Raw genomic sequence first — 23,405 nt, 5'->3', positions numbered from 1 at the left:
GAACAATTACATTACATCTATGGCCTTTGGCTACTGACCCATTTGCCATATAAAATAGTTTCTCCCTATTGTATCAAAACTTCCCCTTATTTTGAATACCTTTATTTAGTCTTCCTTACCTGCTCTGCTTTAAGGAGGACAATAACTGCTTCTCCAATATCTGGTGTGATAAATCTCATTTACTGGCAAAGAATTTCTCTGGCACTGAAAATTAACTTTTGTAAGTGGAATCTCATTCCTTGAGTTTTAATTATTGCTGGAGATTATTTAAAAATTTACTTTTTTTAACTTATTCTTTCTGTCTTTTATCTCTCTCTCAATCCCATCTTTCTTTTTCTCTATTTTGTTTCCTGTACCTGATTTAACATTGAATTAAATATTCTAACTGACTTCCTGATTCAGATTCTGTGCTGCTGTAAAACAACTTTCCAATTTGATTGATTAAGGCGATACACAGTTTCTTGCCTTGTTACAAAGATCCCTGTGGTGAGAAAATCAGTAAGAGGGAAAAACATGCTTGACCTCATCTTCACAAACATGTCTGCCATAGATGCATCTATCCATAACAGTGTCGGTAAATGTGACCACAGTGCAATCATTGTGAAGACGCAGTCCCGTCTTCACATTGAGGATACCCTCCATCGTGTTGTGTGGCACTACCGCCGTGTGAAATGGGATCGATTTCAAACAGATCTAGCAACTTAAGACTGGGCATCCATGAGGCATTGTAGGCCATCAGCAGCAGTAAAATTTGTACTCGACCACAATCTGTAATCTCGTGGCCCAGCATATCCCCCACTCTACCATTACCACCGTGCCAAGGGATCAACGTTGGTTCAGTGAAGAGTGCAGGAGGGCATGCCAGGAGCAGTACCAGGCATAATTAAAAATGAGGTGTGAACCTGATGAAGCTATAACACAGAACTACTTGTGTGCCAAACAGCATAAGCAGCGAGCGATAGACAGAGCTGAGCGATTCCACAACCAACAGATCAGGTCTAAGCTTTGCAGTCCTGCCACACCCAGTCACAGAATCGCAGGATCACAGAATTTTTTTTTGCTATGTGCAGGAGGATGCCATTCTGCACATCATGTTTGCATCAGCTCTCTGAATGAGCATTCCGATTCAGTGCCATTCTCTTGCCTTTTTCCTGTAACTCTGCACATCATTTCTATTTAAATAATCATCCAATGCCCTCTTGAATGCCTCAATTGAACCTGCCTCCACCACACTTCCAGGCAGTGCATTCCAGACACAAACTACTCACTGTGTGAAAAGGTTTTTTCACACATCACAATTGCTTCTTTTGTAAATCACTTTAAATCTGTGCCCTCTCATTCTCAATCCTTTTATGAATGGGAACAGTTTCTCCCTATCTACTCTGTCCAGGCTCCTCGTGATTTTGAACACCTCTATCAAATCTCCTCTTAGCCTTTTCCTCTCCAAGGAGAACAGTCTCAACTTCTCCAATCTACCTTCATAACAGAGGTTTCTCATCTCTGGAACCATTTTTGTAAATCTCTTCTGCACTCTCTCCAATGTGTTCACATCCTTCTTAAAATGTGATGCCCAGAACTGTACACAATATTCCAGCTGAGGTCTACCTAGTGTCCTATACAAGTTCTCTATGCTCTTGTACTCTATGCTTCTATTAATAAAGCCTAGATACTGTATATTTTATTAACTGTTCTCTCCACCTGTCCTGCCACCTTTAATGACTTATGCACACATAGACCCAGGTCCCTCTGCTCCTGTATACCCTTTACAGTTGTACCCCTTATTTTGTATTGTCTGTCCATGTTCTTTCTACCAAAATGAATCACCTCACATTTCTCTGCATTGAACTTCATCTGCCACCTATCTGCCCACTCCACCGACTTATCTATGTCCTCTTGAAGTTCTACACTGTCCTCCTCACAGTTTACAGTGCTTCCAAGTTTTGTATTATCTGAGAACTTTGAAATTGTCCCCTGCACACCTAGAACTAGATCATGAATATATATCAGGAAAAGCCAACACCGATCCCTGGGGAACTCCACTACAAACCTTCCTCCAGCCCAAAAAATATCCATTAACCATTACTCGCTGTTTCCTATTACTCAGCCAATTTTGTATCCATGTTGCCATGCGCTATAACTTTTCCCACAAGTCTGTTGTGCAGTGCTGTATCGAATACCTTTTGGCCATGTACAGCACATCAACAGTATTACCCTCATTAACCCTCTCTCTTACCTCTTCAGAAAACACCAGCAAGTTAATTAAACACAATTTTCCCTTTAGAAATCCATGTTGGCTCTTTCTAATCAACCCACAGTTTTCCATGTAAATACTAATTCTATCCCAAATAATTGTTTCTAGAAGCTTCCCCAACACTAAAGTTAAACTGACTGGTCTGTATTTGCTGGGCTTATCCCTACCATTTTTTGAACAAGACTGTAATGTTTGCAATTCTCTGGCACCTCCCCTGAGTCTAGGGAAGACTGAAAGATTATGGCCAGTGCCCCTGCAATTTCCACTCTCACCTCCTTCAATATCCTTGGATGCATCTCATCCAGTCCCGGTGGCTGGTCACCTTTAAGTACTGACAGTTTATCCAATACCTCCTTATCAATTATGAACCCTTCTAGTGACAGAGTTTCCTCCCCTGTCACCATGGCCTGGGCAGCATCTGCTTCCTTGGTAAAGACAGATGGAGAGTATTCACTTAACACCTCAGCCATGCCTCCATATGTAAATCCCCTTTTTGGCCCCCAATCAGCCCTACTCCTTTTACCACCCTTTTACTATTTATGTGTCAATAGGAGACTTTGGGATTCCCCTTTATGTTGGCTGTCAGTCTATTTTCATAATCCCTCTTCACTTCTCTTATTTGCTGCTTCACCTCTCCTCTGAGCCTTCTGTATTCAGCTTGATTCTCAATTGTATTTTCCACCTGACACCTGTCATAAGTACACTTTTTCTCCTTTGCTTTATTTCCTTTTTCATTCAGGGAGCTCTGGATTTGTTTAACCTACCTTTCCCTTCAGCTACAATTTCGCGCACCAACCTTTGGTTCCAGTCTATCCGGCTCAGCTCTGTTCTTGCCCCATTGAAGTTGGCTTTCCTCCAGTTAATTATTCTTACTCTGCATTGCCCATTGTCCTTTTCTATCATCCTAAACCTTATGATATAATGATCACTGTCTCCTAAATGTTCCCCCACTAAGACTTGATCTCCTTGGTCCACCTCATTTCCAAGAACCAGGTCTAGCAGTGCCTCCTTTCTTGTTGGATTGGACACATACTGCTGTAGAAAATTCTCCTGAACACACTCCAGGAACTCTTGCCCCTCTCCATCCTTTACACCAGCACTATCCCAGTCTATATTCGGGTAATTAAAGTTCCCCATTATAACTATAATGTTTGCACCTCTCTGTAATTTCCCTGCAGATTTTTCCTCTACATCCTTCCCACTAGTTGATGGCCTATAGTTTACACCGAGCAATGTAATTGCACCCTTTTTGTTCCTTAGCTCTAGCCAAATTGATTCTGTCCTTGAACCTTCTGGGATATCCTCTTTCTCCAGCACTGCAATGCTCTCCTTAAGTGGTACAGCCACCGCACCCCCTTCCTTTCCTTCCTGCTCTATCTTGCCTGAATACCTTGTACCCAGGAATATTTAACACCCAGTCCTGCCCTTTCTTGAGCCAAGTCTCTGTTATTGCCACAACATCATAATTCCACATGGCAATCTGCGCCTGTAACTCACTAATCTTATTTACTATACTCCATGCATTCACTACATGCAGTATAACCCTGATTTGGACTTCAATACTTTTTCCCTTACTCTAACTCTACCTATTAACTTAATATCCTCTATCCTATATCCTAGTGCTGTCTGTCTCTCCCAATATTTTGTGCACCTTGGTATTACTTGCTAATACCCTCTCCTGGTTCCCACATTCCTGCCCAGTAAGTTTAAAACACCCCAATCAGCACTAGCAAAACACCCCGCAAGGAAGTCAGTCCCAGCTCTGTTCAGGTGCAACCCGTCAGACTTGTACAAAGCCAGTCCCAGTGCGCCAGGAATCTGAAGCTCTCCCTCTTGCACTGTGTGTCCAGCCATGCATTCATCTGCCTTATCCTCCTGTTTCTGTGTTCACTTGCATGTGGCACTGGGAGTAATCTGGACATTAGTACTTTTGAGGTCCTGCTTGCTAATTTTCTACCTAGCTCCCTTAATTCTGTCTGTGGGACCACATTCCCTTCCCAAGTAAGTCATTGGTACCAAGATGGACCACGACCTCTGGCTGTTCACCCGCCCCCAGAAGAATGTTCTGCAGCCACTCGGCGACATCATTGACCCTGTCACCAGGAAGGCAACATACCATCCTGGAGTCACATCTATGGCCACAGAATTGCCTGTCTGTTCCCCTAACTAATGAACCCCCTATTACTATAGCTCTTCCTTTCTTCTTCTTCCCCTCCTGTACAGCCAAGCCACTCGTGGTGCCACAAACTTGACTGCACTCCTCCGAGGAACCAGTGCCTTCACCAGTATCCAAAACGGAAAACTGATTAGCAAGCAGGATCCCAGGGTGCTCCTGCCATGTTCTCTTGTCCTGCCTGGCGGTCACCCATTCCCTTTCTGCCTCCAGGCTCCTAAGCTGCAGTGTGACCACTTCTCTGAATGTACCATCTCTCAGCCTCACGGATGAGCCACTGTGACTCCAGCCGCCGCTCAAGCTCTGAAACTCAGAGCTCAAGTTTCTGCAGCTGGCAGTACTTCCTGTACTTGTGTTTGTCTGGGTCACCAGCAGTGTCCACAACTTCCCACATATTATAGGACATGTATTCTACACGACTGAGCTGCCCTACCATGTCTTAACTTTACTTCCCTTCCGCTAACTGGCTGACGCATTTGCAACAATCTACAGCCAGAAGTGCTGAGTGGATGATCTATCTCGCCCTCATCAGGAGGGTCCCCAGCATCACAGATGCCAGTCCTCAGCCAATTTGATTCACTCCACATGATATCAAGAAATGGCTGAAGGCAATGGATACTGCAAAGGCTATGAGCCCTGACAATATTCTGGCAATAGTACTGAAGACTTGTGCTCCATAACTTGCCATGCCCCTAGCCAACTTGTTCCAGTACAGCTACAACACTGGCATCTACCTGCAATGTGGAAAATTGCCCAGGTATGTTCTGCAAACAAAAAGCAGGACAAATCCAAACCGGCCAATTACTGCCCCATTAGTCTACTTTCGATCAGGAGTAAAGTGATGGAAGAGGTCATCAACAGTGCAATCAAGCAACACTTGCTTAGCAATAACCTACTCACTGACACCCAGTTTGGGATCCACCAGGGCCTCTCAGCTCCTGACCTCATTGCAGCCTTGGTTCAAACATGGACAAAAGCTCCAAAACTCAGAGCTCAAGTTTCTACCTAGGTCCCTAAACCTGAGGGTGAGTTGAGAGTGACTGCCCTTGACATCAAGGCAGCACTTGACTGAGTGTGGCATCAAGGAGCCCTAGCAAAACTGGACTGAATGGCAATCAGGGGGAAAACTCTGCTGGTTGGAGTCATACCTTGCATAAAGGAAGATCTTTGTGGTTGTTGGAAGTCAGTCATCTCAGCTCCAGAACATCACTGCAGGAGTTCCTCAGTGTAATGTCCTCGGCGGCCCAACCATCTTCAGCTGCTTCATCAATAACTTTTCTTCCATCATAAGGTCAGAAGTAGGGATGATCGCTGATGATTGTACAATGTTCAGCACCATTCGTGACTCCTCGGACACTGAAGCAGTCCATGTCCAAATGCAGCAAGACCTGGACAACATCCAGGCTTGGGCTGACAAGTGGCAAGTAACATTTGTACTACACAAGGACCATCTCCAAAAAGAGAGAATCTAACTATTGCCTCTTGACCATCAATCACTGAATCCCCCACTATCAACATCATGGACGTTACCATTGATCAGACACTCAACTAGACCTGCCACATAAATACTGTAGCTACAAGAGCAGGTGAGACACTAGGAATCCTGCAGCGAGTAACACACCTCCTTTCACCCCAAAACCTGTCCACCATCTATGTCACAGGTCAGGAGTGTGATGGAATATTTGCCACTTGCCTGGATGAGCGCAGCTCCAAAAACACTCAAGAAGCTTGACACCATCCAGGACAAAGCAGCCCGCTTGATTGGCACCCCATCCACATTCATTCCCTCCATCACCGACGCACATTGGCAGCAATATGTACCATCTATAAGATGCACTGTAGTATCTCACAAGGCTCCTTAGACAGCACCTTTCAAGCCCACGACTGCTACCATCTAGAAGGACATGGGCAGCAGACACATGGGAGCACCACCGCTTGGAAGCTCCCTTCCAGGTCTCTCACCATCCTGGCTTGGAAAGATATTGCCGTTCCTTCACTGTCACTGTGCCAAAATCCTGGAACTCCTTCCCCAACAGCATTGTGTGCTTACCTTCACCACATGGACTGCAGTGGTTCTAAAGACAGCTCACCATCACCTTCTCAAGGGCAATTAGGGATGGGCAATAAATGCTGGCCCAGCCAGCGAAGTCCACATCCCATGAATGAATTTTTAAAAATTAAAAATAATCATGCAGATCAAACAAATTAGCTATTCTCCACTGCCTGAGATCACTTTCTTTTCGAGGTAGAGCTCTTTCCTTTTCCTGGGTGAGAACTCTACTGATGTTTCCCGTTGACCACACAATGGGTTGATGGCTAAGCAATTCATCGCGCAATAAGGCAACCGTTGTCATTTTAAGTCTCTTCCATTGAAATTGTGAGGGAAAGTCAGTCAGCCTGGGAAGGCCATTTGCATTTCAGGTAATTTCCCTGAGATATGTTCAGACGTGTCTGTCCTTGTCTGCACAGAAACAACAAAATAAGTCACCTGACTCTGCTGGAATCCTTTATGTTACAGTAAATTGTCCATTCTTTTTAAAAAAAAGGTGGTGTCCATCTTTCTCGTAAGTTTTACAGGCATAAGAAGTGGCTGTGACAGCTGTAAAATTACTGGGAGTTTAGTTGATCTAACTTAGGAGGGAGAATTGTTGAATTTACAGCACAGCTTTTTACACTCAACAGTTTATTTATATAGTGCCTTTGACATAATGAGATGTACCAAGGCACCTCACAGGAGCATTATAAATCAAAGTATGCCATATCAAGAGATATTAGGCCAGATGGCTGAATGCTTGGTCAAAGAGGTAGATTTTAAGGAATGTCTTAAAGGACTCAAGCGAGGCAGAAAGGCAAAGAGGTGTAAGGAGGTTATTCCAGAGTTTAGGGCCTACGCAGCTGAAGGCAATGGTGGAGCAATTAAAACTGAGAGTGCACAGGAGGCTAGAATTAGATTAGTGCAGATATAACATGGGCTTGTAGGGCTGGAGGAGATTTTGAGATAGGGAGGGGTGACACCACAGAAGGATCTGAAAACAAGGATGAGAATTTTATAATCAAGACGTTGTTTGACCGGGAGCCAGTTTCGATCAGCAAGCCCAGGTCTGATAGAGAATGAGACTTCCTCCATTTTAGGATACAGGCAGCAGAGCTTTGGATGGCCTCATGCTTACAGGGAGTAAAATATGTGAGACCAGCCAGGAGTTTATCGGAATAGCCAGGTCTAGTGTTAATGAAGGCATCAATGAGGGTTTCAGCAACAGATGAGCTGAGACAGGGGCAAAGTCAGACAATGTTACAGAGATGGAATAGGTGGGTCTTAGAGATGGCATGAATATGCGGCTGAAGGTCCATTTCAGGATCAAATGTGACACCAAGGCTTGGCTTCATCTAAAGCTGTTGCCACTCCCTGATGGAGTTTCTTTTAATTAAATTTCCTGAAGTAACTGTTGCAGTTTGGGATCTTTTAGCTATTTTCCATTGAAAAGATTTGGAAGACATAAAATTGTTTTTAAAGACTAGGTTTATCCGTGCAAATAAAAGAAAATGTGAAGCCTGAGATGCTAGGTAGTAAAGGCGCTATTGAGCTAGCTTTCATTTTGTTTCCTTGCTGAATGACAATAATAAGCATTCAGGAGCTTTTTCACTGATTGATAATGGCTTCATACCCAATGTGTTGGAAGATTTTTCATCTCCTTCAGGGTATGGACAGCCATGGATAGAGAGACACTGACACACGCAGTCTGGCTTTTGCAAACAGGACACTGTGCAAGAAGTCAGAGTGTAAAAGTCTGCAAGAATCTTAGAACATTCGAAAAAGGAGTTTGAAAAGTGTGATGATTCTATTACTAGTGCAAATTTTGTCATTATCAATGCAATTATCGAATACTGTACCTTAATGACAGTGATTCTTATCCATTTAATTTGCATAAGCATTTATATGCCTAATAGTGCCTACATGTAGTATAAAGAGTAGTTCTCCCACACAAAACAGTATGTGAAATAACTTCAGTGTTTCCATGGAGATATCACAACTTAAAGGTTTTGATAATAGGTAATTGGAAGCCACAGGCAGAAAGCCAAGTTCATCAAAGCCTGGGACCGATTATTGCCAAGAACCACCAACTCCATGTGCATACTGTTCTTTCTCCCTTAAAAATGTGACCTAATTTGGGAATCATCAAATCATGTAAAAACAAAACCTTAGGATAAATCCCATCAAGAGCCCCATTTGGTTGTGTTTTCTATATTCTAACATAAAGTGCTGCTTTCCTGCGATTTTGCATCAAAATTGAAATAGTGCCAGTAAAGAATGCTACCATCAATTTGGGTTTGCCATAGATAATTTTCTCAGTTTACGTGTCAGTCAATTACTGATTTAAATTCCCTGGACATTATAATTTTCTGGGAGTGGACTTCAACAGCCTGCATCTACTTGTAAGAAGGGACATTTAAACAACATCCCCTAGTGGTCTGGAACAGATGCTCATGGGCAGAATTTTGAGTTCGGCAGGTAGGCACAGTCAGTGCGCACGGGATGGGCCAGAAATGGGCTGCTGCCAACAATCGGCTCCCACCCGTGATTTAACACTGGAGGGCCAACTAAGGCCCGCCCAGCTTGAAACGCGACTCCCGATTGGCTGGGAAGGGGCGGGCAGGGGCAGGGGGTGTTGGCCGCTGGGTCCAATGGTGACCCGGTGGCCGGTTTAAAAACGGCTCAGGCAGCCCCTGGAAGGCTGCCATGGAAGAACGTCTATTCAGGTTAGCAAAGTGATGGAGTTCAGTGCGGCTGGAGATGCCAGATGGGAGGGCAGGTCGGGTGGGCACTCAGCACCCCCCCCACCCCCCACCCCTGCTTTTCAGATGAGTGCCTTGAGGTCTTCCTGAAGGAGGTAGCTGCCAGGAGGGACACACTTGTCCCCAGAGATGGGAGAAGGAGGCCACTGCACCTCATAAAGAGGGCATGGAAGGAGATGGCAGCGCTGGTTAGCAGTCATAACGTGGTGCGGCATACATGGGTGAAGTGCCGGAAGAAGCTCAGTGACCTGCTGCACTCAGGAAGGGCGGGTACCATGTTGGCCTGGGTCAATTTGCAGAAGTGTTAAGTTGCAGCTGCACCCCCAAGCATCTCAGGGGTGGTAGACTTTGAGTGCCAACTGTCAATGATGTCAGAGCTGATCAAGGAGGTGACCCCTGGCTGCTTGGACTGAGTGCCTTGCAGCTCGAGAGCCATGACTCGGATGTGCCCTGCGATGTACCTCAACTGGGGTTGGCCAGGCTCCAATGGCGCTGCAGGTAGAGAGTGGACTAATCAATGCTCCTCTGTCTTTATTCATTTACAGGATGTGGGCTTCACTGGCTGGGCCAGCATTTATTGCCCATCCCCAGTTGCCCTTGAGAAGGTAGTGGTGAGCTGCCTTCTTGAAGCATTGAAGACCATGTGGTATAGGTACACCCACAGTGCTGTCAGGAAGGGAGTTACAAAATTTTGATCCAGCGGTAGAGAATGAACGGTGATATACTTCCAAGTCAGGATGGTGAGTGACTTGGAGGGGAACTGCCAGCTAGTGGTGTTCCCATCTGTCTGCAGCCCTTGTCCTTCTAGATTGTAGTGATCGTGAGTTTGTAAGGTGCTGCCTAAGGAGCCTTGGTGAATTCCTGCAGTGCATCTTGTAGATGGTACACACTGCTGCTGCTGTGCGTCGGTGATGGAGGGAGTGAATGTTTGTGGATGTGATGCCAATCAGGTGAGCTGCTTTGTTCTAAGGGTGTCAAGCTTCTTGAGTGTCTTTGGAACTGAACTCAACCAGGCAAGTCGGGGGTATTCCGTTTTACTCCTGACTTGTGCCTTGTAGATGGTGGACAGACTTTAGGGAGAAAGGAGGTGAGTTACTCGCTGCAGGATTCCTAGTGTCTCACCTGTTCTTGTAGCTACAGTATTTGTATAGCTAATCCAGTTCAGCTTTTGGTCAATCGTACCCCCCTGGATGTTGATAGTGGGGATTCAGTGATGGTAATGCCATTGAAAATCAAAGGGTGATGGTTACATTCTCTCTTGTTGGAGATGGTCATTGCCTGGCATTTGTGTGGCACAAATGTTACTTGCCACTTGCCATTCCAAGCTTGGATATTGTCCAGGTCTTGCTGCATTTGGACATGGACTACTTCAGTATCTGGGGAGTCATGAATGGTGCTGAACATTGTGCAATCATCAGCAAACATCCCCACTTTTGACCTTACGAAGGAAGGTCATTGATGAAGCAGCTGAAGATGGTTGGGCCGAGGACACTACCCTGAGGAACTCCTGCAGTGATGTCTTGGAGCTGAGATGACTGACCTCCAACAACCACAAACATCTTCCTTTGTGCTGGATATGACTCCAACCAGTTGAGACTTTTCCCCCTGATTCCCATTCACTCCAGTTTTGCTAGGGCTCCTTGATGCTACACTCAGTCAAATGTGGCCTTGATGTCAATGGTAGTCAATTTCACCTCACTTCGGGTGTTCAGTTCTTTTGTCCATGTTTGAACCAAGACTGTAAGAGGTCAGAAGCTGAGTGGCCCTGGTGGAATCCAAACTGGGCGTCAGTGAGCAGGTTATTGATAGCACTGTAGATGAGCCCTTCCATCACTTTACTGATGATTGAGAGTAGACTGATGAGGCAGTAATTGGGTTGGATTTGCTCTGCTTTTTGTGTACAGCACATACCTAGACAATTTTCCACATAGCCGGGTAAATGCAAGTGTTGGTTCTCTTACCATCGGCTGCAGACCCAGTCTAGCAGCTATGACCTTTCAAACTCAGCCAGCTCAGTCAGTAGTGGTGCTACTGAGCCATTCTTGGTAATGGACCTTGAAGTTCGTCACCCAGAATACATTCTGTGTCCTTGCCAGCCTCAGTGCTTCCTCCAAGTGATGTTCAACAGCTGAGTGAGAGTGATACCTGGTAATCAGCAGGAGGTTTCCTTGCCCATGTTTGACTTGATGCCATGAGACTTCATGGCTTCTGGAAATAATGTTGAGGATTCCCAGGGCAACTCCCTCCCGATCGTATATCACTGTACGTCACTTCAGCTGGGTCTGTCCTGCCTGTGGGACAGGACAAACCCAGGGATGGTGATGGTGGTATCTGGGACATTATCCATAAGGTATGATTCTGCGAGGATGACTGTGTCAGGCTGTTGCTTGACTAGTCTGTGAGACAGCTCTCCCAATTTTGGCACTAGCTCCCAGATGTTAGTAAGGAGATCTTTACAGGGTCGACAGGGCTGAGATTGCCGTTGTCATTTCTGATGCCTAGGCTGATGCCGGATGGTCCGGACTGGTTGCATTCCTTTTTTGAGACTTTGTAGTGGTTTGATACAACTAAGTGGCTTGCTAGGCCATTTCAGAGGGCATTTAAGAGTCAACCACATTGCTATGGGTCTGGAGTCACATGTAGTCCAGACCAGGTAAGGAATACAGATTTCCTTCCCCTAAAGGATGTTAGGGAACCAGATGGGTTTTTACAAAAATCGACAATGGTTTCATGGCCATCATTAGACTTTTACTTCCAGATTTTTTTTGAATGCAAATTCCACCATTAAATAGCGGGGTTCATAGTCGGGTTCCCAGAGCATTATTCTGGGTCCAACCCGGCCAACTTGCTGCTGCCGACCAGCTTCGAGCAGGAATCCTTTGAGCTCGAGAGCTGGCACGCTGCACGTGCAACCGTGTGTGGAGAGGTGGGGGTGCCAGGCGAAGAGCGCAGTGCACAGAGTTGAGAGTTTCGGATTGTGCAACCATTCCAGTGTCGTCTCTTCATTGATGGGAACCTCGAAACTGGAGTCTCCTTTGATCATTAAAAGACGATGGCACCATGCTGCAGATCTCCATTGTCTCACTGACATGCACAGTGACAGTGTGATGACTTTAACTAATGACATGTTCTTGTTTTCCCTTTTGGATTCATCAGCACGCCCTTGCTCTCTGACCCTGAAGGGCCACCCCTGATGCTGGAGGAACACCGGCTATCTGAACCAGGTACCAGCATAGATACCAACATTAGATCGGCGGTTAGAATGTTGGCTCACATTGGTGAGGGCACTTCACACGCTTGAGGTACAGGCGGAGGCAGAGAGTGCCCAGGGTGTCAGCACTCAGAGGACAGATGATGAGCCTCTGGAGTCGTTCATTAGGTGGCAGATGCTGGATGTCCAGCAGGATGTGTGGGAGGATCTGGCAGAGATCCATGAGGGTCTGCATGCCATGGTCTCTGTTGTGGAGGAATCCATGTGGAATGTGAGCACTGCGCTGACCCTCATGGCTGAACACACTGCCTTCTCCATTGAGAGAGTGGCGACTCTCATGGAGAGGCAGCTCCTGGGACAGAATCAGGGGTTCCTGGGGTTGCACTCAGATATGCAAGCCCTCACACATGCAATGACCTCAGGTGGTCACTGCCAGTGTGGGAGATGGATGAGACACCCAGTGTCCCAGCTAGGTGCCTGTGCATCAATGGTGAACAGGGAGGTCCAGAGCAGCCTCACGTTGGTGCATGAGCTGCTTGTCGTCTCTTCAGGCTCCTCTCAGGGCGCTCTGAATGATGGCAGCAGCTCCTCTGCCCCTCTGCCAGTGACCATCGTATCTGATGATAGCAGAGTCAGCAGGCTGTCTCCAATGCCGGTGCCAGCGAGGCAGGCATTGGGGGCAGGGGAACCAAGACGTAGTCACTCAGAAACGTAAGTTAAAGGCACCATGAGCACAAAACGAAGAGCTCGAAAGCGATTTTATGTTCATTTATGTTTGGTTTGTATGCCTGCTGGTGTGGGTATCAACACCAGTAATGGTAATGTCATTATGTCTTCATTGTGACAATAACATTAAATTTGCTTTGGTTCTGATGGCCTGAGTATGCTTCACCTTTTTTTGTTCTGGTACAGGGTATGCCAGTACGTAATGCTGGACATGAATGACTGGATACTTTATTGCACAGGCATTGAGTGGACTTTGGGTGCAAATTAAAGGGTCATTTCAGCCATCTGGAGTGGAGGTGGCAGCCCTGGCATGAGGTGGAAGCAGACCTTTGGTAGCCTAGCTGAAGGAGCATTGGATCAAGGTGTCCCTGGTGTCCCTGCCTTCCTGCAGGTTACAGACCCTCAGAATTCTCCTCACCATGCTCCTCTTCTGACTCACTGCTGAATTCATCATCTGTGGCCTGCGCAGCTGCGTCAAGATCCTCTTCCACCAGTGGGTCCCCCCTTGCCAGTGCCAGATTGTGGAGAGCGCAGCATGCAACCACTATCAGTGACATCCGCTCTGCAGGGTATTTTAGTGGTCCCCTGAACGGTCCAGGCATCGGAAACGCATCTTGAAAAGACCTATGATCCTCTTGACCACTGCCCTTGTAGAGGCATGACTCCTATTGTAACGCTGCTCTGCCTCTCTTGGGCGGCAGAGAGGCATCATAAGCCTTTTTTTTCAACAGATAGCCTTTGTCACCCAGCAGCCATCCATCCAGTCGGGCTGGAGCACTGAAGAACCTCGGCACCTGGGAGTGTCTCAGGATATAAGCGTCAAGGGAGTTGCCTGGGTACCTTGCATGGACTTGCAGAATCTGCATCCTGTGATCACACACTATCTGCACATTCATGGAGTGGAATCTCTTCCTGTTAATGAAGGCACCCGGCTAACCTGCCTGCAACTTGATGGCCACATGTGCAATTGATGGCACCCTGGATGCAGGGGAACCCAGCAATCACTGCAAAGCCTTGGCTCGCTCAGCCTGGCCATATGGCAAAGAATAAAGGTCAGTACCTGCCTGATCAAAGCTTCAGTCACCAGCTTGACACAACTGTGGACAGCTGATTGGGAGACTCCACAAGATCCCTTACTGACCCGTGGAAAGAGCCGGAGGCATAGAAATTGAGGGCCACTTTGACCTTCAGAGCCACCCACACATTCGGAGCTGATCTCAGGTGCAATCATTTGACAAATGGAGGTCATGGTCTCCCTTGAGAGGTGGAGCATCCTTCAGCATTGCACCTGAGACACATTGAGGTATCTGCATCGCTGCCTGGCATCTTCTGTGGCCCCTTCCGCCTTGGACTTCCTGCTGGCCCTGCGCCCTTGTACCTGCGCCTCTCCTCCCACAGGGCAATCCCCTGGAAGCTGCATTGGGGCACCTGGCCTTCTCTCCCTTCTGCATCTCTCTTCCTCCTCAGAGGAGGTGACACCAGTGGAGACCACGATCTTCATTACCAGGGTAGCAGGAGGCTGTCTGATACCTGGAAGGATCCACACAGTCTGAATCATCCAGGTGCCTTGGTGACATCAAAAAGTCCTGAAATGAAGCCTGGAAATGCTAAGAAACAGAGATGAAGCTATCAAGTACCAATAAGAAACCAGCAGCAAATTATCTCCTAAACTCCTCACTATTCACCCTGGCAATGCTGCTGACCCTTTTTATCCCACCCTTGGATGAGGTTTAGCAAATTGGCAGTTGCCCACCTGCCTGTACAACGTGCACAAAATCACACAGGCAACGTAAAATCCATCTTGATTGCCTTTTTAATGGCCTTAACCAGCCTCGTAATTGATGGCTGTCGCAGCTCCGACAACCTCGTGGCACCCGCTGACCGAAATATCGCACAAGTGCACAATGACATCGGGACGCTCACCTGACATCATCAAATGCTATTTTACATTCAAGTGGGTCGGGCGTGTGCCCGCTCGCTCGGTGAAAAATTCTGCCCCATGCCTTTTGTACTTGTATTTCTTTAGTATCTCTGAAGGCAGGCCAAGAAATAATTTGAGACTTGTTATGAATTGATAATCCTGCTCTATTTCCCATCGGGTGGACACACAAAACAATTACAATGGATTCATTTATTTTTATGAATACAACTTATTTTTACAATGATCATGCTACGCTGACCCACTTCAGTGAATCAGTTCTATTTCAAGTAAGAAGGTGAATCATCTTGCTTGACTTAAAACTGATTCTTTCATGAACAATTCAACATACAAAAATCTACTGAATAGGCTGCATCTGAATGTTAAACATCCTGTACTCCGTGTACGTGCCTAAGAACACACGAAACCAATACTTGTTCTATTCCGGAAAGCCAGATGCTGAAGGATAGTACTGGAGCCGATCTTTACTCTGCAGTGCATTTATTCAGTGTAAAACATTACAAACATAAATCTCCAAAATGTTGGAGAGTATTTATAGACTCTTTTTGAAAACAAAATCAATTAATTAAACTAAAAATCAATGAGATATGACAGCCCCTGGTGGGGCAGTGTTCCTTTATATGTGCTCAAGTGAAGCCCCAATTCATGTCCTCCACCTGCATATAATTAAACACAATTGATATACAATTTTAAAAAATGATTATCTAAAAATCAATAGAATTAGCAGTTTTTGTTTATAATTCATTTCACTCCAAACCCGGTCATTACCATGAATAGATGGGTTCACAGACTAATTGAACAGCAGTTTGGTTGACTCTCTATAACCAGAAGACTCTTATTTCTGTGATCTCAGAAATGCTTTCCTCTTTCTCTTGGACTGCCAACCCAGGCATTATGGTTCAAAAGCAAAATACTGTGCTTGCTGCAAATCAGAAATAAAACCAGATAATGCTGGAAATACTCAGCAGGTAAGGCAACATCTGCGGAGAGAGAAACAGAGTTAATGCTTCATCAGGATTTTGATGAAAGACTATTGACCTGAAATAATAACTCTGTTTTTCTCTCCACAGATTCTGCCTGTTGATTATTTCCAGTATTTTTTTTATATTTCAGATTTCCAGTATGCATTGCATTTTACTTTTGTATAAGGTTCAAACATGGACAAAAGAGCTAAACTCCTGAGGTGAGGTGAGAGCGATTGTCCTTGACACCAAGGCCGCTTTTGACCAAGTGTGGCATCAAGGAGCCTGAGCAAAACTAGAGTCGGTGAGAATCAGGGGGAAAGTACTCTGCTGGTTGGAGTCACATCCAGCACAAAGGAAAAATATTTGTGATTGTTGGAGGTCAGTTATCTCAGCTCCAGGACATCACTGCAGGAGTTCCTCAGGGTAATGTCCTTGGCTCAACCATCTTCAGCTGCTTCATCAATGACCTTCCTTCCATCATAAGGTCAGGGGTGGGGATGTTGCACAATGTTTAGCACCATTCACAACTCCTCAGACACTGAAGCAGTCCATGCCCAAATGCAGCTAGACCTGGCTTGGGCTGATAAGTGGCAAATAACATTCATGCCACACAAGTGTCAGGCAATGACCATCTCCAACAAAAAAGAATCTAACCATCGCCCCTTGATAGTCAATGGCATTGCCATCATTGAATCCCCCACTATCAACATTCTGGGGGGTTACCATTGACCAGAAACTGAACTGGACTAGCCATATAAATACTGTGGCTACAAGAGCAGGTCAGAGGCTGTGATGAGTAATTCACCTCCTGACTCCCCAAAACCTGTCCACCATCTACGAGGCACAAGGCAGGAGTGTGAGGGAATACTTCCCACTTGCCTGGATGAGTGCAGCTCCCACACCACTCAAGAAGCTTGACACTGTCCAGGACAAAGCAGCCCACTTGATTGGCACCACATCCACAAACATTTACTCCCTCCACCACTGACGCACAGTAGCAGCACTGAGTACCATCTACAAGATGCACTGCAGCAACTAACCAAGGCTCCTTAGACAGCATCTTCCAAACCCATGACCGCTACCATCTAAAAGAACAAGGGCAGCAGATGGTTGGGAACACCACCACTTAGAAGCTTCCCTCCAAGTCACTCACCGTCCTGACTTGGAAATATATCACTGTTCCTTCACTGTCATTGGGTCAAAATCCTGGAACTCCCTCCTAACAGCGCTGTGGGTGTTCCTACACCATATGGACAGCAGTGGTTCATGAAGGCAGCTCACCACCACCATCTCAAGGGCAGCTGGGGATGGGCAATAAATGCTGGCCCAGCCAACGAAGCCCACATCCTGTGAATGAATAATTTAAAAAATGGGAGATTTGATTGAGGTGTTTAAAATCGTAAAGTGTTTTGATAGAGTAAATAAGGAGAAACTGATTTTAGTGGCATAAGGATCAATAACCAGAAGACACAGGTTCCAAGTAATTGGCAAAAGAATTAGGCAACATGAGGAAAACCAGATTTAGCAGTGAGTTATTGTGATATCTGAAATGCATAACTGAATGAGTGAGAGAAGCAGATTCTCTTCTGGAGAATGGAGAGGAAAATAATTTGATTTAAAAAAGAAATTCTTAGCTTTACAGACAGCATGAGAATTAGCTACTGCAGAATAGGGGAGGGAAGATGAGCTTTTTCAAAGCAAGTGCCTATGAATTAAAGTGTTTCTGCTTATTAAATGTCTCAGTTTATGTCCAGGAGTATTAAACTTCATTTTTCTTCCTCTGTTGCAAGGGAACCTTCTCACAGGCTGCTGGAAAACTTTATCAAGAACAGGAACATCGCTACTGCATGTCAGCTGGATGGCCCCTTGAACAATATTGCACTCCTCCCCAGTCACACAGTGTGCGAGATGGGGGAACTGACCCAAATAGGTGAAGTACCAGGCAAATTGTGAGCCTGTTTTAGATTAAAGTGAATTTTCTAATGGTGCAAGCTGCAAATATTGTCTCAGTGTGGAGTGTGCATGTGCTGCTCTAGTGGTCTGGAGGACAGAAGTGCAACCCAGTATAAAGTGTGTGTCTATGGAGAGAGCTTGATGCCACTTTGGTACAAAAGCATGAATTTAAGAACTGTTATCAGTGGTATATTAAACTTATTTTTTCATCAATATCACTTTTTAAATACCAATAATTGGACCTGATCCAATATTGTATAATATTCTAGGGCTAATATAGATACTGTGCTGGCATTTGTACATTGTTGAATTGACCATGAAGAAAATTAGGCATTGAGTGAATAACGTGGAAAGAGGCCAATATATAATTGTATACTTCTTCCTCAAGTTAGCCGTCTAATGACCTTGTTTTTTTAATGTAAATTAATTTTTATCCTGCTGTTGTTATACAGAATAATTATATATATTTTTCATCTTCAACAAATTTGGTAATGTATTTGCATTCTTTGACCCATGAGAAATGTTACTTGATTTGAATTCATAAAGACAATCAAGTTTAAAATGGGTGTGTCTTAGATGAAACAAATAAACATTAAAATAAATTTACTGCAAGGAGCTGAGAGTAAACTACGTCATATGATCACTTAGTTAATCTGTGGTTCGATGTAAGTTTGAAATGAAAGAACATAGGAGTTTTTAACCCATTCACTTAACCTGTCTATATCCTTTTGCAGCCTCTGTGTCCTCACAGCATACTCTGCCACATAATTTTGTATCAACAAATGTTGAAAATACATTATGCTTGGTCATCTAACTGATACAGTGTTTAAATAGCTTAAGCCCAAACAATGATCCTTGTGGTATCCCATTATATACAGGCCACCAACCCAAAAATGACTCATTTGTTCCTACTGTCTGCTTTCTGTCCTTTAACCAATCCACAGTGCATACTAATATACTACTCCAATCCCATGAGTCTTTTGGGTAATAAGCTTTGGCACCTCATTAAATGCTTTTTGAGAATCCAAGTACATGAGATCCACTGGGTTCCCCTTATCCACCCTTCTTGTTACATCCTCAAAAACTTGTAACAGATTTGTCAAATACAATTTCCATTTCATAAAACCGTGTCGACTTTGTCCAATTATATTCTGATTTCTTTTAACTATCATGTTTCCTAATAATAGATTCTAGTGTTTTCCCCTTACTGATATCGGGCAATTGTTTGCTGTTTTCTCTGGCTCCCTTCTTTCTTGCATATCAGGATTACGGTTTCTACCTTGCAATCCATGGGACGTATATGCAAATAATTCTTAGGCATTATGGGGTGAGTCTTTAATGATGACTTAGTAGTGAAATGTTGATGCAGGAACACTCCAAGAACTTTGTCATGCAGAAAAAAATACAGTTGGCACTGTGCCACGTCCTTAAGTAACTGAGAAATACTGTAACCCTTAACATTTCAGAAGAGTAAATATTGATTCTGTGGACTGACTGTGACATGTTTCTGACGTTGCTTTGTGCTAGTGTAGATGTACGATGCTCCATTTTCTATTTGTACTTTGTCTGGTGATGAGGAAACTCAGGTTGATTTGGAAACGTTTGGATCTTCATGCTTTTAAAGATCTGTCTGTGATAGTGACCACTTCAAACTGCCAATGTATCATTTGAAATTGAAAGAAATGTTTCGAGTAGAGTCTTGTGAATTGAATTTGTTTGCTGATATCCTGCTGCTGGACTGCAAAAAGCAAAAATAAATGTATGAGGCAACAAATTATTGGTTGAAGCAGAACATTGAAATCACTGCATTCCGGCACTTTTAACATAGCTTGTCCAAGGAGAGGGGAAAATACACATTGGGAGCAGTTACTTTCTATTTACCATAAATTTTATACATTGTTGAAATATCTTATTGTGCTGGAAAATTGGATTAGTATGATAATTAACTATCAGCGTGGATTTGCAGCTTGTTGCCCCCGCATTAAACTGACAATATGAATTGGTCATGTGAAATGAAAGTTGAACAGTGAGTTGCTGATTTGGCACCCCAGGGTGTGTGTGTGCGCATGTGTTCATATGCGTGGCTAGGGACATCTTGATTCCAGGGGTTCATCTACATAATCTGAAGCTATGCCCTACTTGACCCCATGGGATGAGCTATGTGGCCTGTGGGCAGGAGTGGAATTTTGAGTGAAAGGAGGCCAGAATCAAATGCTCTAATTACTAAGGTAAACGTTTGAGGGGGGATTCAGTCATTTTGAGGGTATTGGAAGCTCTGAGCAGGAAAGGTTTGAAGTTTTCTTGTGTATTCCTCCAGGTCCATAAGGAAACAGATTTTCTGTTAAACAACTGATCTTGCTGTGCCTCATGGATCCACTTATAGGACACACGAAAATTGGGTTAAGATTGCACTCCAGTCTGATGATGTCATTTGAAAGATGACGGGGCTTTGGATGCATAAGAGATTCACTGGACTGGTACCAGTGATGAGGGAATTCAGCTATGTGGAAAATCTGAAGAAGGTGGGGCTTTAGCAGAAAAGGTTATCAGGAGGTGTTCAAAAACATGAAGCATTTTGATAGAGTAAATAAAGGGAAACTGTTTCCAGTAGTAGGAGGGTTGTGAACCATAGAACACAAATTTAAGCTGAGTGGCAAAAGACCAGGGGGAGCATGAGGAAACATTTTATACAGTGGAGTGGTGAAATCTGGATTAGACTGTCTAAAAAGGTTGTGGAAGCAGATTCAATAGTAACATTCAAAAGAAATTTGGTAAATACTTGAAGGGGCAGAAAATACTGGGATAAGGGTAAAGAGCAGAGGAGCATGACTAGTTGGTTAGCTATTTCAAAGAACTGGCACAAGGATAATGGGCTGAATGGCCTTTGTGCTGATTCATTCTATGATTCTATGACTGCATCCCCTCCACTAAATACAATATTGATGGCTTTGAGGACATTTAGCAGTGATTGTTTTTTTTGTTACTCAGATGTATGACCGTGTAGGCCATGTCCTAATAAATGACTGTCATGCAGAATATGCATATGTACACTCCTCCATTCAGATGTGTCTTATCTCATTTTACGTTGGTTAACTCCTGTTGCTGCTGCTGGCTTCCGGCAGAACAGGGCAAAGTGTTAAAAAAGCAATTCAAACTTCAAACAGTTCAAAATGGCTTGTTTCAATCTGTTTTTTACTCGCAGGTGTTGTCCAGCATCTGCTGAATGGAGAACATTTGCATGACACGTATATTAAGAAGCACAAACTGCTGCCTGACAACTGGACAACCAGACAACTGTACGTGGAGTCAACAGGGAAAAGCCGGACACTGCAGAGTGGGCTAGCTCTGCTCTACAGTCTACTACCAAAACTCGATTGGGGAAAGATACGTGTCCGGTATCAGTGGAGCACCATTTTCTGCTCCAACAGCTGTGATTGCCCAATGCGTAATCACTATCTGGAGCAGGAGCAACGACGCCAGTACAACTTACGGGTTAAAAATAGCCTATTGGAACAAACATACGTAAACATGGCAAAAATTGTAGGGATTCCCACAAGACGGTTGAGAGCAGCTAATCCCATTGATTCCCTATTGTGCCATTTCTGTCACAATGTCTCATTTCCATGCACAGAATATGGTTGTATTAACTTGGACCACTTTAAAGTTATAAAGGCACATCAGCTGGAGGATGAACGCGACAGGCAGAGGAAGAAATTGTATTATAAATATGCACTACTTGCAACTCATCCTATTTTAAACCAGACTGCCACTCGCATGCAACAGATCACTCAAGGAAAAAAGGATGAGATATTTGCTCTCTACTCTGCTCATGATGTCACTGTGGCACCCCTGCTGAGCGCTTTGGGCATTCCTGATGCTAGTTTTCCCCGATTTGGTGCCCGAATAATCTTTGAAATCTGGCAAAATGGAAAGGACAAAAGACAAAATTTTATTCGCATTCTGTATAACGGCAATGATGTCACATTCCAAACCTCATTCTGCTCTGGGCACAAAGCACATTCTAAACACCTCCTCTGTCCTTTTGAGAACTTCCTAAATTTTGTGAGAAGGGACATGTTTGCAGTTTTTAACAGCACAAATTATTATGATGCATGCCACAGAAGGGTATTTTGAATACCTCAGCTGCTGGATTCTCAGTGTTAAGCTGTGTGTTGTGTGTTTTAGATGTTATTGATTCAAACTGCTGGTGTTATATTTTGATGAAAACATTCCTTTCCCAATAGCAGAATTGTTTTATTTCCAATGACAATAAATTATAACATGTTCCAGGTTGACTTCTTATCATGTTTTGGATTATCAAATTCCATTGAAGTTAAACCTAGATATGGTAACATTAAAGCTTTCTAAAATAATCCAGGGACAAGATAGAGGCACTATTATACATATTTAATATATTTTTGGGAAAAGGTGTAGTGCCAGAGGACTTTCAGATTGCTACCTATATTTAAGCAAGGAGATAGAACATGCCCAGGAATCTTTGGACCAATCAACTTAACATTGGTAGGCGAAAAATAAAGAAGAAAATAGAAAAATATCTAGAAACTAAAATATAACAATGAATAGTCAACATGGATTTTAAAAGGAGAAATCCTGCATGACAACCTCATTAAATTCTTTGAAGAGGTAAGAGAGCGACCACTGAGAACTGAACACTCTGAGTATGATGGCCGCATCAATCAAGAAAGGTATAATCTAGGGTGCTTTAGTAATTGTGTTGTTTAGCTTTGTGTTTTTGCTTAGCTTCAATTGTGGCTAACTCAAATCTCCTTTTGTGTTCCAAGTAATTCAGGTGGCTAATTTCAAATAATTTAGGTATCTGTTGATCCAAACTGAGACTTTCATGATTTAAACCAATTGGAATAGGATTAAAAACAAAAAAAACTGCGGATGCTGGAAATCCAAAACAAAAACAGAATTACCTGGAAAAACTCAGCAGGTCTGGTAGCATCGATGGAGAAGAAAAGAGTTGACGTTTCGAGTCCTCATGACACTTCAACAGAACAGGAATAGGAATAGCATTAGGCTTCTTAACAGCTGAATCTCAAATGAAGTCAAGCTTAAAGTGTTCCTCCCTATCATGGTAGATTGAGCTTATGTAACTCACAAGTCATCTGGAATAAATTTCAAGATTCCTGAGTAGACCTCATTCATACATAGATCTAAAACAATCCGAAATGCTGCAGTTACACTCCAATCAGTTGTATTTGTGGAAATATTTTCCTTTGAAATATAAAGGAAAGACTAAATTGTAATCTTCAGGTGATTTGGTTCAGTGATCTCTTCAACTTGCAATTGAATGAGAATCTAACAGGACATTTTCAAGTTGGCAGGCTCTAACTAGTGGAGTGCCAGAAAGGCTAGGCTATTTACAA

The 23,405-nt window shown here is 44.1% G+C and overlaps 1 protein-coding gene across 4 annotated transcripts in view; it reads left to right on the top strand.

Annotated features, from left to right (window-relative positions):
* Nucleotides 1-22,299, top strand: part of pxylp1 (2-phosphoxylose phosphatase 1) — a 201,686-nt gene extending 179,387 nt beyond the window's left edge. For all 4 annotated transcript variants that reach the window (XM_041204152.1, XM_041204142.1, XM_041204171.1 and 1 more), the window contains 2 exons: nt 17,850-17,989; nt 21,215-22,299. In XM_041204152.1, the coding sequence (XP_041060086.1) occupies nt 17,850-17,989; nt 21,215-22,146 (1,072 nt within the window). In that variant the 3' untranslated portion in view covers nt 22,147-22,299. The remainder of the gene's footprint in view (nt 1-17,849; nt 17,990-21,214) is intronic.
* The last annotated feature ends 1,106 nt before the right edge of the window (nt 22,300-23,405 follow it).

This window comes from Carcharodon carcharias, chromosome 2 (genome assembly GCF_017639515.1).
Source record: "Carcharodon carcharias isolate sCarCar2 chromosome 2, sCarCar2.pri, whole genome shotgun sequence".
Classification (NCBI taxonomy): Eukaryota; Metazoa; Chordata; class Chondrichthyes; order Lamniformes; family Lamnidae; genus Carcharodon; species Carcharodon carcharias.
The sequence above is the reverse complement of the archived record's forward strand: the minus strand, read 5'-3'. Positions and strand labels throughout refer to the sequence as shown.